Here is a 17,478-nt window from a genome sequence, read left to right on the forward strand (position 1 = left end):
CGTTGCTGCCGTGACCTGGCTGTAAGTATGCTTTGTGCTTGTATTGTCTGGGTTGGAAAGCCACCTAGGGAGGTGCCGTCTCCAAAGAAAACAGGGTGAGAACAGGGTGGAAGAAGGAACCTGGGCAATCAAAAAGCAGAAGGGGCATCTCTGGGAGCATGGAGGGAGAGGGATGGTAAGGCTGAAGAGGTGCAGACCAGAATGGGCAGCAAGAATGTCCAATTCACAGACAACATGGGCACAGCCCCCTTCCCTGCCCCATTTCTGCTCTAGGATATGGCTAGAGAGGCTGCAGAGGTAAGGCCCTGGCTCTAGCCCATCTGCAACTGTCCCCTGCCCGACAGGTCCCTGGCCAAGCAGACTTGTCTGCAGGCAGTCCTCTGGGACCCCAGGGGCTGTGATGGCCTGGTGGGGCTGGAGGAAGAGCAGGTCCACGTTTGCCAGCAGGAGGTGGAAGCCGTGGAGGCGGTGAAGCGAGGCACAGAGCTGGCTGTCCTTGAGTGCCAGCACCAGTTTCACTCTTGCTGCGGGAACTGCTCCACCCTGCAAGGGCTGCAGTCTTTGGCAAGGCCACCATCCAAGGTCAGCTAGGGCAGGCTTGGCATGGTGTCCCTCCAGTATGCCCACTGTCCCCTTGACACATCAGCCTTTCCTGGGCTAGAGTGCAAGGGTTGCACTGGACCCATCCCCAGAGTGGCCAGTGCCTTCTTCCACATGCTAACATATCTGTCAGCACAGAGCAAACCGAACCGAACACTCTCACACACATTCACATTCTGGAGAAACTTCTTCCAGTTTGCCCAGATTTGCTTTTTGGTCCCATTGGACCATCTTGGGTACCAGCTCTGCAGACTGGTACATTTCTCCCTGACCCTGCCACCCGCCCTGCCACAGAGCCATGTCACTTACTGACTCCCAGCCTTGGGAGCAGCTGCACGGGGTGAACATCCTGACATATATTTCTCCCAAGCAGTCTCCATCTGAAGGCATCCTTCCCACATGCAGTGACAGCCTCTTTTCCCACACTCTGCCCCATATGTGCCTTTGCCCTCTGCAGACTGGTGCCATTTCTTATCCTGCTGCAGGCACATGGGGACCTGCTTTCATCCCCGCCATCTCCACTGCTGGCACTGCTTTTGCTGTGAGCCGTGTCTGCAGCTGGGGGCAGCTGCACAGGTATGGCTGCGACCTCAAGGTCCGAGGAGTGAGCCCTGAAGGTGAAGGAAGAAGGGGGTGGCAGGGAACAGGGGCCAGCGGAGAAGGTCCATGGGTGAGACAGACCAGAAAAGGACCAGCTTTCATTCTCCACAGGTCTTTGGGAGATCCTCTCAGGGCTTCTCTTTCCTTGTCACAAGACCACTTTCCCTCTGCAGGTTTCCAGTGGTCAGGCTGCTCTGATCACCTGTCTCACAGGATTGCCTTCTCTCAGGCCTTCGTGGGCAGTCCTGAGAGGAGCCACGGTGTCTCCTCCAGCCGAGCGCTCATGAACTGCACAACAATGAGGCTGGGAGGAAGGTAAGGGCAGGAGCAAGGACTGGGAGCGAGCCTGGCTGCAGGGGCTTCTCCCTGGCTCGGCAGAGCTCAGTCCAGCTCCCACACTCCAGCAGGCACTACAGGGCAGCCAGGGGCTCCCAGAGGAGTCTGCATCCTGCTGCCTTTCCTAGCCCAGCAGTGTGCTGATTACCCTGAGCCGGCTCCTGCCTGTGTGGAGGGGGGTCCCAGTCTACCCTGCTCAATTCTGGGCAGTTTCCTTTACCGCACAGATCCCAGCTATGATTCGGGAAATAATTTACTCTGTTCTGTTCTGAAGGGCTTCCCTGCCCCTCCAGCCTCTCTTCAATAAAGACAGCTGTCTGCAGGGGCCGCAGTCAGCTTTGGTCCCTTGAACATCCTCCACCTCTGCCCAGATCTGTTCCCCTCCACACAGCCCCGCAGGTCAGAACAGCTCCCCATCCCTCTCTCTCCCTCAGGGATTTATCTTACAGACCCAGACCATCTTGTTTCCCACAGAGCGGATCTCCTTCTGTTCATATTGGCCTGGATTAAAAAGACACTTTTGCCCTTTTCCCTTCCCCTTCCCACCCCCTGATCTCCAGCCCCACGGGCGGAGCGTTGGGAGAACAGCAGCGCATGGGAGGTGTTGGGAAGGCTGTCCCTGCTCAGGCTGGCAGCTGTCTCCCGCTCCGCAGGCTCCCCTGACCCTCACGAAGGTGCAGTGTAAGTGCCACGGCCGCCAGTGCGAGCGGGCACGGCCGGCCCGGGCCGGCTGCGGGCCGCTGTGCTGAGGCGGCGGCAGGGCCTGCGCGGGCCCAGGCGGGGAGCGCTGCTGCCGCTGCCGCTGCCATCCCGCCGGGGCTGCCCCGTCAAGCACAGGCGCCGCTGAGGCACGGCAGAGACGCAGGGCAGATGCCCAGGGCTGCCCGTGTGCTCCCCCGGCAGCAGCCTCCCGCCAGCCGCCGTGGGCTGTTGTGGCTTGAATTATTTTTCCGGATGGAGGGTTGGAGGACACAGGCCAAATAAACCGCTGAACTTGAGGGGAAAACCCAGCCGCAGTGGAAAGCAAGGTGCACACAAAGGCTTCTTGCTCACATGCTGCGTTTGGGATCTGCATGGTCCCTGCCACTGGTCCCTCCCCTGTCTCTGGACATGCAAGAAATGCCTTTGCCAGTGCTCAGCTGCTCCTTTGGCTGGAGAAATGTTTCCAAGAGGAGTTCCAGCAGCTGCCACAGTGAGGCTCCCCTCATTCAGTCTGATCTCAGTGCCAGGGAATGTTAGGGAACACGTTATCCTAAGTGCAATCACACAGCACAACCAGGGACTCGGCCCTAGACTAGATGGGTTCATAAAAGGCAGGTCCTGCTTGACCAGCCTGGTCTCCCTTTATGACCAGGCGACCCACCTAGGGATAAGGGAAAGGCTGTGCATGTTATCTTCTACCTGGACTTCAGTAAAGCCTTGGACGCTATTTCCCACAGCATTCTCCTGGAGAAGCTGGCAGCCCACGGCCGGAGCAGGTGCACTCTTTGCTGGGCTAAGAACTGGCTGTGTGGCCGGGCCCAGAGAGTGGTGGTGGGTGGAATTACATCCAGCTGGTCACCAGTGGGGCTCCCCAGGGCTCCTACTGGGGCCAGTCCTGTGTAAAAACTTCATCAATGATCCGGATGAGGGGATCGAGGGTAAGTTCCTGGGTGACACCAGGGTGGGAGTGTTGGTGTGCTGGAGGGCAGGAAGGCTCTGCACAGAGGGATCTGGACAGGCTGGATTGATGGGCTGAGGCCAATTGTGTGAGGTTCAATAAGGCCAAGTGCCAGGTTCTGCTCTTGAGTCACAACAACCCCAGGCGGCAGCACAGGCTGGGTGCACAGTGGCTGGGAAGCTGCACAGAGGAAAAGGATCTGGGGGTGCTGGTGACAGCAGCTGAACACGAGCCAGCTGTGCTCCTGCCAATGGTACCTGGCCTGGATCAGCAATAGTGTGGCAGCATGACCAGGGCAGGGATTGTCCTCTTGGATTCTGCACTGGTGAGGCCACACCTCGAGTGCTGGGTCCAGTTATGGGCTCTTCACTGCCAGAAAGACACTGAGGTGCTGGAGCGTGTCCAGAGAAGGGCACCAAAGTCTGTGAAAGGTCTGGAGTGGCAAAAGGAGCTGGGGAAAAGGAGGCTCAGGGGAGCCTCTATCACTCTCTATAACTCCCTAAAAGGAGGCTGCAGACAGGTGGGAATTGGTCTCTTCTCCCAGGCAACCAGTGACAGGACAAGAGGAAATGGCTCCAAGCTGTGCCAGGGGAGGTTCTGGCAGATATTAGGAAAAATATTTCTTCACTGAGAGGGTGGTCAGGCGTTGGAACAGGCTCCCCAGGGAAGTGGTGGAATCACCACCCCTGCAAGTGTTCAAAGAACAAGTGGTTGTGGCGCTTTGTGATACGGTTTAGAGGGCATAGTGGTATTTGGTCAAAGGCCTTGACTATCTTGAAGGTCTTTACAAACTTTAATCATTTTTTGATTGCTCCCTGGAGAGGCTTTGGAACCTCTCTTGCCACAGCTGCACCTCCTTGTGTCCCTCCATTGCACTCAGTACCCGGTAGGCCATGTTACGCCTGCATTTCACGGGAACCACCTGCAAGGAGAGCCTGGATTCGTAGGGGTGGTACCACTGCCCATCCTTCCCCAAGGAAAGAGACCTCTGTGGTGGATGGCACCTGGAGGCTGGGATGACGGGAGTACCAGGGGGAAGAGGGGAGGACCAGCTGAACTGACAGCTGAACTGTGTGTTTGCTAGGATACAGGCCAGTCCTCTGTCCTGCTCTGGTGATTTGGGGTTTTGCTACTGCTTAGCAGATAGGGGAGATCTTGCCTTTCAGGGATATACAGGGATATATATCATCCCTCACATCATCTGTGCAAATCCCACCCAGTAATGATGCCCCAGTTGTGCTGGGGCCACTATTTGTCTCCCCACCTCCCACAAACACACCCAATTCTGTCCTCCTAGAAGGAAAAGTGGTGGGTCAGTGAGTTCAGCAGGGGCTGGGGGCTGGCCATGGAGGGGCCAGCCATAGAAGAGCAGGCTGTGCAAAAGGCAGCGTAGCTGCTTCTCACCCTTTCGTTGTAGATGCTCTTCAGGAGACACTGGTAGCTCTTGAACATGCAGTAGTTGGGATGCTGAACCCCGCTCGAGTCACAGATCTGGTGACAAGGGAATGAAGGTCAGAGAAAGAAGAGGAGAAGGAGGGATGGGAACATCCACTCATGGTCACCCACCTTTTCTGAGCCATCTATGTCTGGGAAGGTTTCATACTCTGACTTCATCCAGAGGGTCACAGCAGGGTCCTTACAGCCATAGACGGCCATCCGGCTGCACCAGTACTCCATCCTCATCCCTCTCAAGAAGTCCATGTTGTAGTCCTCCAGAGTATCTGAGGACATGGGCTGCAAAGGGGTGGGATAAAGTGAGCCATGCTTCTTCCTTCCCTTCCCCAGCTCCCAGTCCAGGCTCCTCCTGAGAGAGCAGCAGGACACAGAGCTCGCTCGGTACCTGGCGCTCTATATGCCCGTGCTGGGCTGAGATCTCGGGGTTGATGTAGGAGGAGAAGCCGCCCGAGTCGCAGTGCACGCGGTTCAGGGTCTCGATGTTCTGGCACTGCTCCCTCTTCAGTGAGCAGAAAGCGCAGTCAGGGCACAGGTCCATGTGGTGCCGCCCAAGGCTGTCACACACCTGGGGTGGATCCAGCGGGGAGTCAGGGGGGAAAAGGAGACTGAGAACCTCCCCAGAGAGGAGGCTGAGGAGTTCCCATATTCCTGGCTTGGAGCCTGCCTCCCTGGTCAGCCAGGTCAGCTTCTCTCAGGAGGTGGCCTCGTCACAGTGGGGGCCAGAGGTGGACACTGGTGTCTTTACCGAGTCTTCGAACCCAAGGACTCTTTTTTCCATCTCCTTCCAGGCCATGGTGAGCATCGACGAGAGGCAATTTCCCTCCAGCACTGCATAGCACAGGACCAGTACTGCCTCATCGTTCTGCAGGGCTAGAAGGCTGACAGAGAAAGGGAAGGAGGGAGTCATCTCATTCCTTGCCACAAACTGAAGAGATGCATCTTTAGTTAGAAACTGAAAACAACCCCAAAACAAAGTAAAAAATCTCTTCCCAAAGAAACTTTGGGCTCTTGGCTAAACTGCACAGAGGAATGGGGCTCTCTGCAGGGTCTGCTCATGCCTGTGTGACACAGAGGCTGCATGGGGGTTGCTGTGCATCTGGGGGCATGTGAGCGGGAACTGGATGAGGAGCACAGCTCAAAGAGCTTTCCCAGGACCCCTGCAGCAGCTGCTGCCTAATTTCATCCATCCGAGTGCACAGTGAGGAGATGTTTGTTAGATGTCTGCTGAGTGTTGAACGTCGGGCAGCCCCATTTGGTTCTGGAGGATGTCACATATTAAGCCCCCCTCCCAAGTATTTGACATAAACAGGGAAAAACGTGTTAACCATTAATTTACTGTTCATCCAAACTGACATGGGTAGTTAAAAGTAGAAAATTTAAGGACAATGGGATGAGAGAAATGAGAATATTTGGGATCTCTTAGGAACAATGGAATTTGTAAACATGGTACAGAACTGTTAGAAGACAGGGATGGTTGGTTTCAATCATCATCAATGATGCAGAAGAGGTAAACATGCTCATTAGATATTTGCCACTTGTGTCTGGAAACAAAGCCAGTGATAAATAAACAAACTTTGATCTGACAGAGAGTGAAGAAGAGCAGCAACTGCTTATGTTAAAATGCTCTTAAAATCCATGCATGGATTAAAATCCATGCATGTATGGACAGGTTTTCCTGAAAATATTTGAAACTTCTTGGAGACCTTCAGATTAGCATTAAAAAAAAAAATAAGAAGAGGTGGAGAACGTGAAGGAAGGTCATAAAGATGAGATTTCCTAAGGCCTGGAAAACTTTCACCTAGAGGTAGAAGCTAGGAAAGCATCACTCAGCTGAGCAAAGACACCAATGGGTTCCCACTCAGTCAGTCTGCCCTTCTACCAAGGAGGGCTTCAGCTGGAAAGCTCTCTTTGTCAGCAGGTGGAAGAATAATGACTTTTGGTGACTGGAATTTGGGGCGTGATCCATTCAAACCAGAAGCAAACTTACATCTTCCTGGATCCTAGGGTGTTTAGCATGGGAGCAGTTGATGGGTGCTTCCTCCACAGTTCAGACACTTCAAAAAGATAGCCCAAACTTCTGTTAGGAGAGGAGTCTGTGGCTCAACCACATAGTACTGTTGGTTTTTTTTGAGGCTCACCAGATGTGACTTCATGTCCTGTGCTGAGCAGGAAGGTCAGGGCAATTCCTAGACCTGAATGTTAAAAGTGATGAGCTTCACAGAAAACTTTTTGCCACACTGCCTAAGTTTATCAAGAAATTCTGCTGTGCTCTCTGTCAGATGCTTTTCCTCCTCTATCTCTGCTCTCCATCTCTGCTGTGAGGTTTTCTGGCCTCACAGTTGCAAATTTATGAGCTGATTTACCACCTCTGGGTGAGTATAACAGCACTGCTGCTGGTTCTCTCCACTCGTTGACATGCTGCTAAGCTGTTTGTAGATGCATGGAGGTTTCACCATGCTTCAGGGAAAGGGATGGGTCTATCTAAAGTGAGTTCCTAATGCAAATCCCTCCCCAGATTAGTACCTCTGCATGTTATTGTCCTAACAACTGCCCCGGAAAAAGCCTAACGGGTACTGTGAGGCAAAGATCCAAAGGGAATGTGGAAAAAAACCAAACCAGGATTAAGAAGAATCTGTGGGCCGAGATCAGTAGTTGATCCAAGGCAAAAGAGGAAACTTCAGGTAACAGCTTATCATACTTCAGCATCTCAGGATGTGGAAGGACACACAGAGCCTGCTTCAGTGGTATCTCTGAAGAGTGCTGGTGAGCAGCATCCGCCTCTCCCGCCACGTAATGACAAGGATTTGGGCCATTAGCTTTCGGCTGCTGAGCCTTCCTGATACTGGCTGGCTGAGGTGCAGGGAGCACCTGAGGCGAGCAGAAAAGAAGATAAGGAGCGAACAGCAGCTTTCCAGCACCTGGCAAATTCTGATTTAGGGGGCTTGCTGCAGGAAACTAAAACCGGTTATGAAAAAGCCACTCTTAACAGCTTCAGAAAGAGAAAAAAGATCTTTGACTGCATGCCAGGGCTGGTTATGGGTGATGATAATTCAAAGAGAGGTGTTTTTTTTTTTTTCCTGGGGATGGTATTTTTAATGAAGGGTCTGGCCTTAAAATGAAAGCCTCTGGAGCTGAAGTAGATAAGCATCACAAGGACTGTTTGGAGGGGTAAAGCAGGAGGAGGAGGAGGGGGAGTCACCAGGAGTGTGTGTATCTCTCACTGCACATAAGTATCTTAAGGGTGAGTGCCAAGAGGATGGTGTCAGACTCTTTTCAGTGGTTCCTGGCCACAGGATGAGGAACAGTGGCCACGAACTAAAACACAAAGAGTTCCACCTCAACATCAGGAAGAACTTCTTTACATTGAGGGTAGCAGATCACTGGAACAGGCAGTCCAGGGAGGTGATGGAGTCTCCCTCTCCAGACAATCAGAACCCATCTGGACAGAGTCCTTTATCACCTACTCCAGGTGACCCTTCCTTGGCAGGGGGTTGGACAGAATGATCTCCAACCCGAACAGTTCTGGGATTCTGAGAGGGCTCGGAGCAGCCTTGCTGGGGAAGCTGGGCTGACATGAACCACAGGTGAGCATCCACCTGTGAATACCAACAGAATAAGATTTGGATCCGGGACAGCCATGATGCTGAAAGGGGTGCAGGGGTTGTAGCTGACAAATGACACAACACTGGGAAGCTCTGGGAAAAAGGGCAAGTGCAATTCTTCCTGTAAACAGAAAAGCAGGGAAGGGAGCCTGATGTCTTTCCACGTACCCAAATACTGAATCCCATCACTGGGTAGTGCACCCCGAGCTGGAACATGGGCGTGTTTCGAAGGGACACTGAAAGTCACTGCAGAAAATGAGAGTTGCATGGACTTTACAAGGTAAGGGCTACAGAGCTCTCTTTAGCTTATTGTAGGACTGAATCATGGTTTAGAGGTAGCTCTGAGGAGAGGAAATACTAGGAAATAAGGCAGAAAGCACAATAAGGGCTAAAAATAGCAAATGCAATGATTTTCATTTCCCCCTCCCGCCCAATGATTCACCGTTACCAGAAAGACCACAGGAAAGTGCTGCAGATTCTTCTTGTGTTACTACCCCTGCCCTGTCTCCATCTGAAGATCACAGCTGGCCTCATCAGGCACTATGAAAACTGCAATAGCTGCCAGAGGAGCTGCCACAAGCCACAGGGGATGAATAGGAAGGATGGATGTCCTGCTGGGCATAAGACCCTAGGGAAGACATGCAGCTCCAGGATCTATGCCCGTCACAGCCCTGCCCACCTTGTGTTAAACCAGATGCTTAATGGCACCTGTGCACAACGACCAGTCCCACCCAGCACTGCTCCTCTTGCTGGAATGAAAATTCCTCCAGGCATTTTGCCCCTTTTTTAGGTCATGCTTTGAAGTCCCTCAGAGAGGAGGCGGGATGTGGCGAGCTGCAAAGCCGACAGGCGCGGTCTATCTCGCCTCTTTATCCTTCAGTGGGGGTTTAAGCCTTGCTTAGCATGATTGATGGGGCTCGGCTGCCAGTTACAGACACACAGTCAGCATTAGTGGCTTTGAGAAACTCTGCAGCAGAACAGCGAGTGTCATCTGCCATCACAGCAGTCCCCCAGTAATCCCAACAGAACTCAGTCACAGCAAGGCTCAGTTTGAGAGGCAGGGGAACGAAATCCTCAATGAAACACCATTTTGTCTGAGAGCACATACACCAGGAAAACTTCTTCCAGGCTGTGAAAGCCTCCTACAATATTAGGAAAGAGGATGACATATGTTAAAAGCTTGCAAGAAGACAGTTACGGCTTTAACAACATGATGCAGTCCATCTTTACATGCAGAAGTGAATCTCTGGCTGCGCTGTGGCAGTGGTGTGCGGCGTGCTCAAGAGAAACCACAGATGTGCAATGAGGCACGAAATCTGTGCATTTATCAGAACATCACTGACCAGCAAGAGAGTGAAACCAAAATGACTTCTCCATGAAAACCACATCTAGACTCCTTTTTTTTTTTTTTTTTCCTCTTGGTGAGCAAAATAATATTTGCATGTCAGTCAAAGCAAATGGTCCTCAGCCACAAGGTACCAAAGGATCAAAAAGTGACTTTGAGTGAAAGCATAATATCCTTTTGCAAGTCTTTTCCCCATCACTAGCCCCAGGTACCTGAGGACAGAGGCAAACAGATCCTGGCAGACCAGCTAAGAAGAGCTCAACATGCCCCATGAGCTCCTAACACATCCGTAGGCCAGAGGAGCTGAGGAGGGTGTGTGAAAGGGCTGCACCTGTGAAAAGCTGGCCTGTGCAGGGCCCCGTGCTGAACTGCCGTGATGCTGCCTCCAAAACCAGAACGGGGAACCAAAAACACCCTGGGAAGAGCTGTGCACACACATCCAGAGTGTGCAGAGGTGCACATGCTCGAGGAGAAGTCGTGGCCCTGCTCAGCTTTGTGCTCCCGGCTGTTTCCTAGCCCAGGGCTGCTGTAGCTCCTCTTGGGTGAGGACAGAGCACTCCTGGGAGGGTTCCTCAGGTCAGGCTGCTTTAAGAAACATCTGCTTCCCCTTGCACACCGAGGGGCAAGGAGCACAGCGAGACACTTCCCAAGGACCTGTGTTTGCAAGGACACTGTTTCTGCACATCACCCAGACTCCTGGGACACGTGTTTGGAGGAGGACGAGTGCAGAGGTGATTGCATAGTGCAGATGGCCACAGTGGGGGGAAACACAGGCATGACACAAAGCCCTGCCTGCAGCTCAGGCCCAGACTACTTGCTTTGCTCAGGATGCAAGGATAGTGCCATTTTCAGGCACTAACAGTGCTGGACCACCCTCTCCCTGCTCACTTTGTGCTGGAGTGAGGGGTGCCTGTGGGCTCCCCAGGAACATTCCTGCTCTGGATGGGACAGCTTGCTCCAGAACACTTGCCCACACTCACCAGCTGCTCCGAGTAGGGACATGGATGCCCTGGGGCTGCTGTCTGGTGTGCACGAGGACAGCCCTGCACGGGTGGTGTGTGGTACCCAGAAAGGGCAGACTGCCCCTCACCTGCCTCGGGGGGGAATGTCCTGCTCTGATGGGTGTCCTGGGCCCGAGCTGGTGAAGTTCCAAGAGGAGGGCTTGGTGTCCAAGGATGCATCCAAGGAGAGGGCCGAATGGATCAGCTGCCAGATGCTTTTTCTCAGGCTTTGTTCGTCAGGGGAAGGTGAGGTGGCAGCCCAGAGATTTGGTGGGTGCATAGTCCTATTCTTCTGCCAGGGTGTGGGCAACTTTGGCGTGGCTGTGGGGCGCTTCGTCGGCCACGGTTTCTGAGCTAACAGTGCAGGAGAGAACTTGAGAAGGTCCACCACTCTGTCCTGCAGCAGGGCATCAGCAGGTGACAGAACAGCCTGCTTCTGAGTGGTGACACAGAGGATGGAGCAGCTGAGGGCGGCTTTTGGAGGCCAGACAGAAAGCTGCAGGGGTGCAGAGCAGCTACAGGAGACCAGCAGGCGAGCAGGGGTGCCCAGCATAGCTCAGTGTGGCCGTACCTTGTGTGAGAGGGGAGGCTCTGCCCTCTGACAAGGGGTTCACGGTGCTGGATGGCTCCATCGGGGAAGGGCTTGCTAGAGACTCACTTGAACATGGGACTCGCTGCGTGGAGGGGAGAAGGAGAAACACGACTCTCACTGTGTTCCCTTCCCTTCCTCCTCACCCTTTCATTTCCCAGGAGATGCTCCCCCCACCAGTCCCACAGCCCACTCCTTACCTTGATGAAGAACTGCTGTTTGAGGCAGCGGTACTGGGCGAACTGGCAGAAGGTCTGGAACTGCACCACCTCTGGAAATTCAGAGCAGACTGGCCCTAGAGACAGAGATGTGGGATGGAGGCAGGCCTGGGTGCACCAAGAGATGGGGACCCTCTGGGGTGGCAGCTTGTGGATGCAGGGAAAGTCCAAGCTGTGTGCCCCGAGGTGGAGATCACAGCCCTGGGCTGTTAGAGCTCCCGATTCCAGGCACCACATCCCTTTTCCCTCCAGCCCCCTGAGGGTTTCCCTTTGTCCTTCTGCCCTTTTTCACACAGTTATCTTCCCTATGACAGAGACTCAAACTTCCTGTTTCCGGGATCTGATGCTTCTGTTATTAGTCCTTGCTGGGTTAAAAAAAAAAAAAAAAAGAAAAAAAAGGCAAGTAGTGATATAATAGGTTAAAAAGATGACCAGACCGGGCCTGGGAGCACCAGAGAATCAGAGAATGGTTTGGTTTGGAAGGGTCCTTATAAACCATCAAGTTCCAAGCCCCCTGCAATGGGCAGGGACCCCTTCCACAGGACCAGGTTGTTCAAAGACACATCCAGCCTGGTCTTGTTGGGTCAGGGGTGGGGCTGCGACAGCTTCTCCAGGCAGATGGCTTCAGAGGAGATAAGTTCTTCAGGGCAATGTAATTTGACATTGATTCCAGCCTTGCAGTGGATGGAAGAGGGTCCACAGGAACGGGATGCTGCTGGCAAAGCCTGTGCCTGTACACACATAAACTGCAGTCTTGACCAGCACCGCCAGCACGCTGACTCCAGAGCTGCAGCTCTTGCAGTGATTGCAGGAAAGCCAAGGGCATGCAGGAGAGCAGAAAACCCTGAAGAACTGGGTGATTTTGTGCTCCCTCTGCTCTAGGAGTGCATGGCCTGGGGCTGGCACAGCCAGCCCTGTTGGAACAGGGGGAGTGCTGGCTGAGAGGGAGAGCATTAGCAGTGAAACTGCACTGCCCTCCTGGTACTGCTCGTGCACCATCCTTTACCCTGGGCTCCCTTCTTGTTCTGAGCAAACAGCTGCACCATCAAAAGCAGGATTTTAGACACACACCAGGATCCCAGCCCAGAAAAACACCCAGCTTATAGGGAAAACTCGAGAACCCCACCCCATCCCTTGTTTAAAGCACAAGGTATTGTAGGGAGCAGTCCCGATCCTCACACTGTGCTTTGTTTAAAGCACAAGGTGACTGCCTCCCTCGGCACCACACCTGAATGGGCACAGTCAATGCTCATGGACGTCTGGGTGTAGACAGCACTGCCATAGCTCTGTGAGCACAGCAGAGGCTAAACGCGAGAGGGCACACACTCTGCCACATCTGTTCCACTTCTCAGCCTGGCTGAAACGTGCCAAAATAGCACCCAAACTGGAAAAAAAGGTATCCCAAAGGGGAATAAATTCTGCTGGATAGGTGTGTTAGGCTGAGGGACGGGAGAAAAGAAGGTAAAGAGGGCAACCTGCAAAACTGTCCCATCTTCTGGCATTTCCAGATGCTTCTGTTCTTGAGAACTGAGTCTCTGAAGGCAGCAACAGTGGGAGTGTGGCTAGACATGACAAAGAGCAGTGCTGGGTAACAGGGCACCACGAGGAGAGGAACCAGGGACAGACCCTGGGTGCACAAAGACCGGAGCATAGTGGATTGCAGGTGCCCAAAAGTGAGTGAGGAGCACAGGGCCCATCCCTGGGTCTGGTGATGTGGGGTGGGACTCGTTCCCCCAACACAGCTGCAGAAACCAGCAAGAAATAGTTGCCCTCAAGCTGCAGTCCAAATAAGCACAGTTGGCTGATCATTCAGCTCATTGACGTTCACATCTAAATATAAAGACATATTTTTTTATGAGAAAATTGCTCCTATTTTTTTTTTCTCCTCTGAAGAAAAATACAACAGAAGTAGTCCCAAGTTTTTCAGCTGCACAGATATAATTATACCACTTAAATTCTCTGATGCAGGGGTGCAGGGAAAATATGACTGCAGAGATCTGAAGGGTGCTGTTGCTATGGTGCTTTCTGAACTGGGATGTTTCTTGGCTCCTGAAATGTTAAACACTTAAAAAGGCAGCTTATCATCTCAAGTTTTCTTAAAGACCTACGAGAGCCCATGAGCCAAGCTTCTGCATTAACCCTCAGATGAAGTTGGAAGGAGCTGGGAAGAGATGAGGAGTTACACTGAGCTTGAGAAAACTGTGGCCACGTTTTCCTCCTGCTGCCCCGCCAACAGAGATGGGGAGAAAGGAAGGGCCACCAAAGTGTCTGTGGCATTCTTGGCTTTACATGACCTGTAAAGAGAGGCTGGGACAGCTGTGCTTGCTCAGCTGGCTGAAGAGGAGGAGTCACAGCAGCCCACAAGGGCTTGAAGGAAACCTACGAGAGGACAAACCCTTTTTGGTGGTGCCAGACAACACACGGAGGGGGGTAAAACCCATGCAATTTGCTGCCTAGGAGGTTAGGGCTGGCCTTTGGGAAAAGGGTTTTTTTTTCCTCCAGGAAAGTGGTGCAGCACTGAAAGGGACGCTCAGAGAGGCCACAAAAGCCAGCGTGCTCTAGTTCTGCCAGTGTCTGCTCCAAGCTGCCCTTTGGGCCATAGAGCCCAAACCAACCCATCCCATTCCCACAGCCTTGTGGCATTTTGGGGCAGAGACACAGCCACGCTGCTCCAGCTGCGTCTGTGTGCTCCCCTGAGCCCGGGGACCGGGCGATGCCCTCACCTTCGGGGATTTCTCCATGGTTCTCGTCCCGGTCCAGGCGCAGGACGCTGGGGCTGAGGCAGCCGTACGCCTGGCGCAGCAGACAGAACATGTTGGCCTGCCAGGGCGGGTGCAGCCTGGTGAAGAACTGCTCGTACTCCCTGTCCGACAGCGGGCTGCCCGGCACGGCCGGCACCGGAGCCGCCACCGCTCCCGTTGGCAAGGTCAGCACTGTGCCTGCGGGACAAACACATGTGGGATGGGATGGGATGGGATGGGATGGGATGGGATGGGATGGGATGGGATGGGATGGGATGGGATGGGATGGGATGGGATGGGATGGGATGGGATGGGCTGTCCTCGGCGGGGACAAGTGGGTGGAGATGAAGGAGCAGCTGGCAGGTTGGCCTGCTGCTGGCAGGCTGCTGGCACAGAGTGCTGGGACAAATACTCCAGATGCCTGAAGTCTCCCTCCATCAGCCCTGCCTGCAGGGTGCTGGGGTAAGCGGGAGCCGAAGGGAAAAAGGGGGGGGAAGAATAAAAAGGAAGGAAAAAACCCAAAAGACTTTAAAAGTCAGATTTTATTGTGAGCTTGGTTTGGACGGGGGGAGGGGGGGAATGTTTTTATTTTGGTTTTGTTGCTTCCTTTCTATGTCTGTGTGTGTGTGTGTTTGGTGGTTTTTTGGGGTTTTTTTCTTTTTTTTTTTTTTTGGTTTTTTTTTTTTTTTGGGGGGGGGGGGGGGGTTGTTGATGTGCTTTTTTAAATTTTCCCCCAAAAGCCCCAGCCTGCAGAGGCACCGACAGTGGTGGTGGCTCCCCTGCCCCCTGTAGCACCACGCTATGGGCACATCCCCGTCCAGAGGGACATCCCTCCATCTCGTCCCTCCCCTCTTTGCCTGCGGCTGGGCCCCATCTCCTGCTGCCTCCGCACCATCCTCTGTCCCCCACCACAAGTCCCCTGCAAGAGCCTCCAGCTGCCCGGGGCGGCCGGAGCCGGGGCGGGCATGGCCTGAGGGCCGGGTGGGGTGGTCTTGCGAGCGGCGGGGGTGGCGCAGCGGCAGAAGAGGGGCTCCAGCCGCAGGCTCTGAGGTGGCCCGGCGAGGCCAGTCACTTACTCAGCAGCCAGAGGAGCCACTTTGTGTCTGCCACACGCTTCAGCATCGTGGAGCAGCTGCTCGGCGGCCAGGCGGGAGTCACTCACACACCGCGCAGGGCAGATGCGGGCAGCCCGAGCGCTCGGGTTCTGCCCTTGGCAACGGTGGAACCATTCCCGGGCCGCGGCCCCGCAATGGGAACCGGCCGGCGCTGGGCTGGGGAGGGGCTGCGGGCGGCAGCCGGGGCTCGGGGGACGTGGCCACCCGCAGGGAGGGGACGCGCCAGGCTCACGGGGACAAGGAGGAGCGGGAGCCACGCTGGGAGCTTCTCCCTCCGTTTGGGGACGCGGTGGTGGCTGGGAACCACCCACGACAGCGTTTGAGGCCTGACCAGGCTAACCCGAGCCTGAGGGTACCCCAAAAATGGTACCTGTGGGGTGCTTTAAACCCAAAATTGTTTTGTGCGGTGGAAAGGAGGCAACATCTGTTCCATCTGCAGGGGTTTGGGAAGCACCCCGTGCCTTCCCAGGAGTGTCCCAGCACCAGCTTGCTTCAGGTGTGGTGGGAAGCTGACTTGATCTCTCGCACTTTCTGAACCCCCGGGGAGTCAAGGCAGCACCAGCTGCTCTCCCTCTGCTGCTGGCGCAGGTGCCCTGAGCGCCGCTCTGTGCACGGTAAAGCCTTCCCAGGAAAAAGCAGGAAGACTGCTGCCGGCAGAAAGGGTTTAGGGACCACCAGGGCAGAAGTGTCCAGAGCCCCAAGGACTGGCTTTGAGGCAGACCCACAGCCGTGCCCGTTTCCGAATGCCGAGACCCCCGAAGTGCCGGGCACGGACGCCGCAGCCCCGGGGCGCGCCCCGCGGATCGCGGCCAGCGCGGGGCAACCAGAGCCGAGCCCCTTCTGGGCCCCGGGGAACGACAGGCACGGCCGCAGCCGGCACGGGGAGCAGCTGGCAGGAAAACGCTTGGCACAGCAGCTCCGGGAAGTGCAGGCGTAAGCAGAAGCGAGGCTGGCACCGCAGCCCCGCCTGCCACCCCTGGCTCTGCGGAGCGGCAGCGGCGGGGCCGAGGGGGAGCTGCGGGCACAGCGGGCACAGATTCCAGCCGCGCTGCGGGATCCTGCCGCAGGAGCCGCTTCTGCCGCAAGTGCCGGGAGGTTGCAGCGGCTGTGCCGTGCGGAGCAGCTGCAGAGCGCGCTGCGGATGCTCCGGCTGCGGTCGCAAGGCTGGCACATCCCCTGCCGGTGCCCCGTGGCCGTCCGGGCTGTCGAGGTGAAAACTCAAATCGCTCCAGCCACGCAGGCTGGTAAAAAGGCGTGTGCTGTCAGCACGCAGCTCTGCGGGACCTGGCAGGAGACGAGCTGGGGTTTGCTCTAAGATGACTTGTCGGAAAGTGGCGTTTCTGAGAAGCTTGAAGCCTGACCATTTAGAAACAGCACTTTGAATTTTGAATGTTTTTGCAGCTCTTTAGAAAAACAATGATCAGGAGAGTTTTTCCAGCTGGCTCTTGCTACCGATATTAAAACAGGCGACACCGCTGGAGATTGCATATTTTTGGCAGCTCCTAGTCTTCCATTACTTAGCTTGAGACATATTCTTATTAGCTGATTTTAGACTATTGCAGCGCCTTCAGCTTCCTGGCTCTGTTAATCACCTCCACTTCTCTGCAACGAAACAGCCAAGGCAGGGCTCTGTCACCCTGTTTGAGAAGCTTCCCAGAGAAGTTCAGTGCTGGCCTCACTGGCTGATGGAAATGTGGGACTAAGGGAAGCACACTCATGTGGCGTGTCACAGAATCATAGAATCATAGAATGGTTTGGGTTGGAAGAGACCTTAAAGGTCATCCCATTCCAACCCCCCTGCCACGGACATGGACACTCCCCACTAGAACGGGTTGCTCAGGGCTCCATCCACCCTGGCCATGAACACTGCCAGGGATGGGGCACCCACAGCTTCTCTGGGCAATGCCACACAGTGCTATTGATATCTGGCAGGTGCTGGTTACACTGCCTGTGTCTTCCTGTGCCAGCATTTTCCTGAGAACAGGAAACAAGAAGGAGCGCAAAAGAAGGGGGAACCTGTCAAAGGAGTGCCCCTTGGCTGGTGCCCTGCTAGCAGTGCCTGGGGGGAGCTGCCGTTTGCTTGGAAAGGTGGTCACGGGCGTGAGGACATGTTGGCTACCCAGCACTTCTCATGCACTGTGGCACGTCCTGGACTTGGTTCAGGTTGTCAGAATCCTTCAGAAAACTCAAAGTCCACAAGTGGACTCTACAGAAGC

General features: G+C 54.6%; 2 protein-coding genes across 2 annotated transcripts; one reads left to right on the forward strand and one right to left on the reverse strand.

Annotated features, from left to right (window-relative positions):
* The first annotated feature begins 158 nt into the window (after nucleotides 1-158).
* LOC119703454 (protein Wnt-4-like) lies at nucleotides 159-2,285 on the forward strand. Its single transcript, XM_038143375.1, is given in 7 exon segments — nucleotides 159-175; nucleotides 345-553; nucleotides 556-582; nucleotides 1,086-1,217; nucleotides 1,374-1,487; nucleotides 1,490-1,515; nucleotides 2,190-2,285. Coding segments are annotated over 7 exon segments (621 nt in total).
* A 1,704-nt stretch (nucleotides 2,286-3,989) lies between these two features.
* LOC119703459 (acrosin binding protein) lies at nucleotides 3,990-15,536 on the reverse strand. Its single transcript, XM_038143387.1, has 10 exons — nucleotides 15,224-15,536; nucleotides 14,130-14,345; nucleotides 11,389-11,483; nucleotides 11,126-11,273; nucleotides 10,689-11,073; nucleotides 5,397-5,529; nucleotides 5,037-5,216; nucleotides 4,763-4,930; nucleotides 4,601-4,687; nucleotides 3,990-4,118 (listed from the first exon to the last, which is right to left on the reverse strand). The coding sequence occupies exons 1-10, from the start codon at nucleotides 15,267-15,269 to the stop codon at nucleotides 3,990-3,992; spliced, it is 1,587 nt and encodes a 528-aa protein (XP_037999315.1). The 5' UTR covers nucleotides 15,270-15,536.
* Between the last annotated feature and the right edge of the window lie 1,942 nt (nucleotides 15,537-17,478).

This window comes from Motacilla alba, chromosome 1 (assembly GCF_015832195.1).
Source record: "Motacilla alba alba isolate MOTALB_02 chromosome 1, Motacilla_alba_V1.0_pri, whole genome shotgun sequence".
Taxonomy (NCBI): Eukaryota; Metazoa; Chordata; class Aves; order Passeriformes; family Motacillidae; genus Motacilla; species Motacilla alba.

Coding starts and splice junctions, on each gene's coding strand:
- LOC119703459 (XM_038143387.1), bottom strand. CDS start 15,269: ATGCTGAAGCGTGTGGCAGACACAAAGTGGCTCCTCTGGCTGCTGA. Junction 14,346..15,223: donor GTGGCTCCTCTGGCTGCTGA/GTAAGTGACTGG, acceptor TTTGTCCCGCAG/GCACAGTGCTGACCTTGCCA. Junction 11,484..14,129: donor CCATGGAGAAATCCCCGAAG/GTGAGGGCATCG, acceptor CTCTGTCTCTAG/GGCCAGTCTGCTCTGAATTT.